Source organism: Peromyscus maniculatus, chromosome 14 (genome assembly GCF_049852395.1).
Source record: "Peromyscus maniculatus bairdii isolate BWxNUB_F1_BW_parent chromosome 14, HU_Pman_BW_mat_3.1, whole genome shotgun sequence".
NCBI lineage: Eukaryota > Metazoa > Chordata > Mammalia > Rodentia > Cricetidae > Peromyscus > Peromyscus maniculatus.
In genome coordinates this window covers 56,866,907-56,871,342 of record NC_134865.1, presented here as the reverse complement: position 1 = coordinate 56,871,342, position 4,436 = coordinate 56,866,907, and the positions used below count along the sequence as shown (strand labels likewise).

The 4,436-nt window shown below is 41.3% G+C and overlaps 1 protein-coding gene across 1 annotated transcript in view; it reads right to left on the bottom strand.

Moving 5' to 3' along the window:
- Nucleotides 1-4,436, bottom strand: part of Bbof1 (basal body orientation factor 1) — a 34,291-nt gene that overhangs the window by 3,775 nt on the left and 26,080 nt on the right. Inside the window, exons 9-11 of the mRNA XM_042260910.2 lie at nucleotides 4,131-4,232; nucleotides 1,547-1,621; nucleotides 1,291-1,405 (exon numbers count right to left, since the gene is read on the bottom strand). Of these exons, the coding sequence (XP_042116844.2) occupies nucleotides 1,291-1,405; nucleotides 1,547-1,621; nucleotides 4,131-4,232 (292 nt within the window). The remainder of the gene's footprint in view (nucleotides 1-1,290; nucleotides 1,406-1,546; nucleotides 1,622-4,130; nucleotides 4,233-4,436) is intronic.

Genomic DNA, 4,436 nt, shown 5'->3' with positions numbered 1-4,436 from the left:
CACTCTGTCGGCATGAGAGTATTCGAGTATCCATCCACCTCTGGTGGAATTCAGAGCCTTCAATAACTTTAACAAAACACAACTCTGATTTTTTTGTTTTCATCCTAAAACCAAGTTGAAATTTGTAGTTTGTGATTATAATGCCTTTGTTTTCTTATAAAACATAGTTCATGCCCAATTCAATCCAACAATTTTGGGCTGGGTTGAAAAGTGGTTATTATCTAAATTCCAAGTCGAATTTAATCACAAAGACTCCTATTATTTTCCTTAGATATAAAGGAAGTTACTTTTAACAAATACCAACTAATCAGAATTGTGTTTCTCTAATTAGAATCAACTGACTTGACCGGCTACTTGTACTCAAAAAGTTCCTTGTATCTTAGATGCAATCTACAGTTATATTCAGGTTAGTATCACTAAAATAGAGAACCAGCATTTTCCTCATTTGAGTTTTGTCAGATTATGTACTGATTGTGAATAATCAAATACAAATAAAAAGCCCTTAAAAAAATAGTTTTGAAAAAAAAGTCTTTTCCTTCCTGTGTTCTCTAGGTTCCAGTGATCTGTGCTTCTGACATATGCTTACATTCAAGAATTGCAAGGACATTATGTCTGTGCTTCTATAAAAGACAGGAGGACTGCGGGGTGGCTCCATGGGGAGGCACAAAGGTTCAGTCACCAGCACTGAAAACAGTAATAACGCAATACACATTTTGACTAAGCTGCCTATTTCAGAAAGGAATCTATAGGTTCTCCAGGTACATAGAATATGCCTTATTAGTATGGACGTTGTTATAAAATTTTCTATGCAGGCAGTGGTGGCACATGCCTTTAATCCCAGCCCCTGGAAGGCAGAGCCAGGAGATCTCTGTGAGTTCAAGGCCAGCCTGGGCTACAGAATGAGTTCCAGGAAAGGCGCCAAAGCTACACAGAGAAACCCTGTCTCGGAAAAAAAAAAAAATTTTTTTTCTATGCTGTCATCCCTAAGAGCTGTTTGGGGCTAGGCGGTGGTGGCCTTTACTCCCAGCACTCCAGAGACAGAGGCAGGTGGATCTCTGTGAGTTCAAGGCCAGCCTAGTCTACAGAGTGAGTTCCAGGAAAGGCACCAAAACTACACGGAGAAACCCTGTTTCGGAAAAACCAAAAAAAAAAAAAAAAAGAAGAAGAAGAAGAAAATTAAAAAAAAAAAAAAAAAGAGCTGTTTGGGAAGTAGAGAACTGTGAACTAGCAAGACATCCCATAATGAAAGGTACAGTGGTACCCTGTCTGATTAGATAACAGAGTCCTTACTATGTCAGAGTCCGGTAATTCTTTAGAAATAACGCTGGGTGACATCACTTTACTGGAGTCTGACACTGGAACTTGCTGGGTGATGAAGGTTTGATCTGGAAGGTTGATTTCTTCCCTATAATAATGACAAAACAGTGCTGTCAACACTCATGCATGCCAAGTCATTCTCACTTCACTCGGGATATTCACTCGGAATATCCACAAGGGAAATATATCCATCAGGCTTTGTTCAGAACTCTGGCAGGAGAAATCTTACCCGGTTTCTTTCACTTCTCCACTGTCAGGAATGATGTGGTCTGGAACAGGAGGCTTAGAACTCTGATTGTATTTCCTGTGGGGAGAAACGTCAATAAACAAAAGAGCCAGTGTCTCCTTGTGCCTTCCTGTTTCAATACCCTCAAAATGCTGAGTCAGACTTCAGTTGGATAAGGTTTCCATTTTCAGAATGAGTTATATACATAGATAAATTTTGGTTTTGTTTTATTTTTTGTTTTTGGTTTTTCGAGACAGGGTTTCTCTGTGTAACAGCCCTAGCTGTCCTAGAACTCTCTTTGTAGACCTGGCTGGCCTCGAACTCACGGAGATTTTCCTGCCTCTGCCTCCCAAGTGCTGGAATTAAAGGTATATACTACCACCGCCTGGCTGAGATGTGATATATTATGTAATTGAATATAATTGCTTAAAGTTGAGACACGTTGAATTCAAGAAATATTTATGGAGACAACCATAATGAAGGTACTCATGAACCGTGATTAATGACTAAAGGCAAGGCTGAATGAAAGAACTGATCAAAACACCCAGAAAAGTTCCTTTCTCCCAAATGAGCCTCATGGAACTAAGGATGGATCAGTGGGTAAGAGTACTTGCTGTAAAAGCAAGACCTGCAGGGCGGCGGCGGCGGCGGCGGTGGTGGTGGTGGTGGTGGTGGTGGTGGTGGTGGTGCACGCCTTTAATCCCAGCACTCTGGGAGGCAGAGGCAGGCGGATCTTTGTGAGTTCGAGGCCAGCCTGGTCTACAGAGATCCAGGAAAGGCACAAAGCTACACAGAGAAACCCTGTCTCAAAAAAAAAAAAAAAGAATAGGGTTGGGGATTTAGCTCAGTGGTAGAGTGCTTGCCTAGCAAGCACAAGGCCCTGGGTTTCATCCTCAGCTCTGAAAAAAAAAAGCCGGGCGTTGGTGGCGCACGCCTTTAATCCCAGCACTCGGGAGGCAGAGCCAGGCGGATCTCTATGAGTTCGAGGCCAGCCTGGGCTACCAAGTGAGCTCCAGGAAAGGCGCAAAGCTACACAGAGAAACCCTGTCTCAGAAAAAAAAAAAAAAAAAAAAAAAGACCTGAATTCAAATCTAACATTTGGAGGAGGACACAGGTAAATCCTGGGAACTAAACAACAAAAAAGAATTTATGTCAAGTAAACGGCTTTTGGTTGTTTTAAGATAGGGAGAACTGGCCTCCAATTCAACATGTACCTAAGGATGACCCTGAACTCCTGATCCTCCTTCTTCCACGGCTGGAGATAAGAGGAATTATATAAAGGAATGAAGGCCTAGATTAGGGAATCTGTCTTCATTGTGAAGGTCAAGGAAGTTCTAACAAAGGAAAAGCTTGAGGTAATATCCAAGGCTAACAGAACAGTTAGGGTAGAGAGCGTCTGCACGGCACATAGACAGAGACACACACAGACTCTCAGGACACAAAACAGCCCGTGGTGACAGGCCCAGTATACTTCAGAAGTGTAGGGTAATAAACAGGAAGTAGAATGTAATTGATTCATTATTCTGAATGAGTGAGTTTATATAAAGTACACTGTGAATATATATTACTCTCATTGGTTAATAAAGAACTGACTGGCTGGTAGCCAGGCAGGAAGTATTGGCAGGACAGCAAAACTAGGAATGCTGGGAGGAAGAAGGGACAAGACATGCTGGAGGACATGGCAAAGCCATAAGCCACGTAGCAATACACAGATTAATAGAAATGGGTTAGCTTAAGTTGTAAGAGCTAGTTAGTAGTAAGCCTGAGCTATCAGCTGAGCATTTATAATTTATATTAAGTCTCTTATGGTTATTCGGCAGCAACTGCTGGGTCACAGAAAAACTCCACCCACAATAAAGAATACCACATGTTGACTTCCCAAGAAAGTCACATAATCCATTCTTAAACTTGACTTACGCAAGTGCAATGAAAACAGCATTAACCTATTCAAATGATGGCAACATTAAATACTCTAATAGTTAAACATGAAAAAATTGTTAGTAAAGCCTCAGTGATTGCTAAGTCATTTATTTTAGCTGTTTACTGTTTATACTCCTCTGACTTAGGTCCATTACAAAATACTCTACCATTGAATTCACAGTTATACATAGCCAACTGTGAACTATTACCAAGTTCCTGATTATTATTAGTCTTACTTGGGAGGTGGAGTCAGATCAGGAGTTCAAGACTAGCCTCGGTGACATCATGAGATAGAAGCAACCTGAACTATATATACATGAGACTCTGCTACAAAACAAGCATCAGCCTAAAAGAATTTGCTCATCTTTGGAAACCAATACAGGCTCAACAGTTGGGTTTCCCTGAAGGTGCCGCACACTCAGCCCATCGGCGGCCCTTCGGAAGTGCCCCCTTACACGGCTAGGATGTATTTGCTCTCTCCCATTTCCCAGTCTCCTTGTATTCATTCATTTCCCAGTCTTTGTCTCTAAAAGCTGCAACAGCAGAGCAAGTAGCTAAGGCCTTTCTGGTCTTCGCGTATCCCTGCAATTCCCGATACCACGTGGCCGTTGTTTCTCATGTGGCTGCTGGGCTGACAGCCTGACCTTTCACAACAAGGGGAAGTTACCTGGCAGCGAAACCGTTCATTCTTGCGAAGAGCAGTCTTAGGACTTTCTCCTTCTGCTCCCAGGTCAAGTCTCCAATATCCACAGGTTTTTGAGTAGTTGGCCTGAAGAATTTTTTAAAAAGGTTAAAAAGAAAATGTGATCAAAGTAAACTTATCTTCTTTAAAAAAAAAATACAAAGTATGCAAATAGAAAATTTCTATAGCATAACCAGATACTGTGTATGATTTCAAAGCAAACTATGCACATTACAAAACAATAATATTTGAAAAGGATTATCAGCATGCTAGCCAATCCAAATGTTCTGT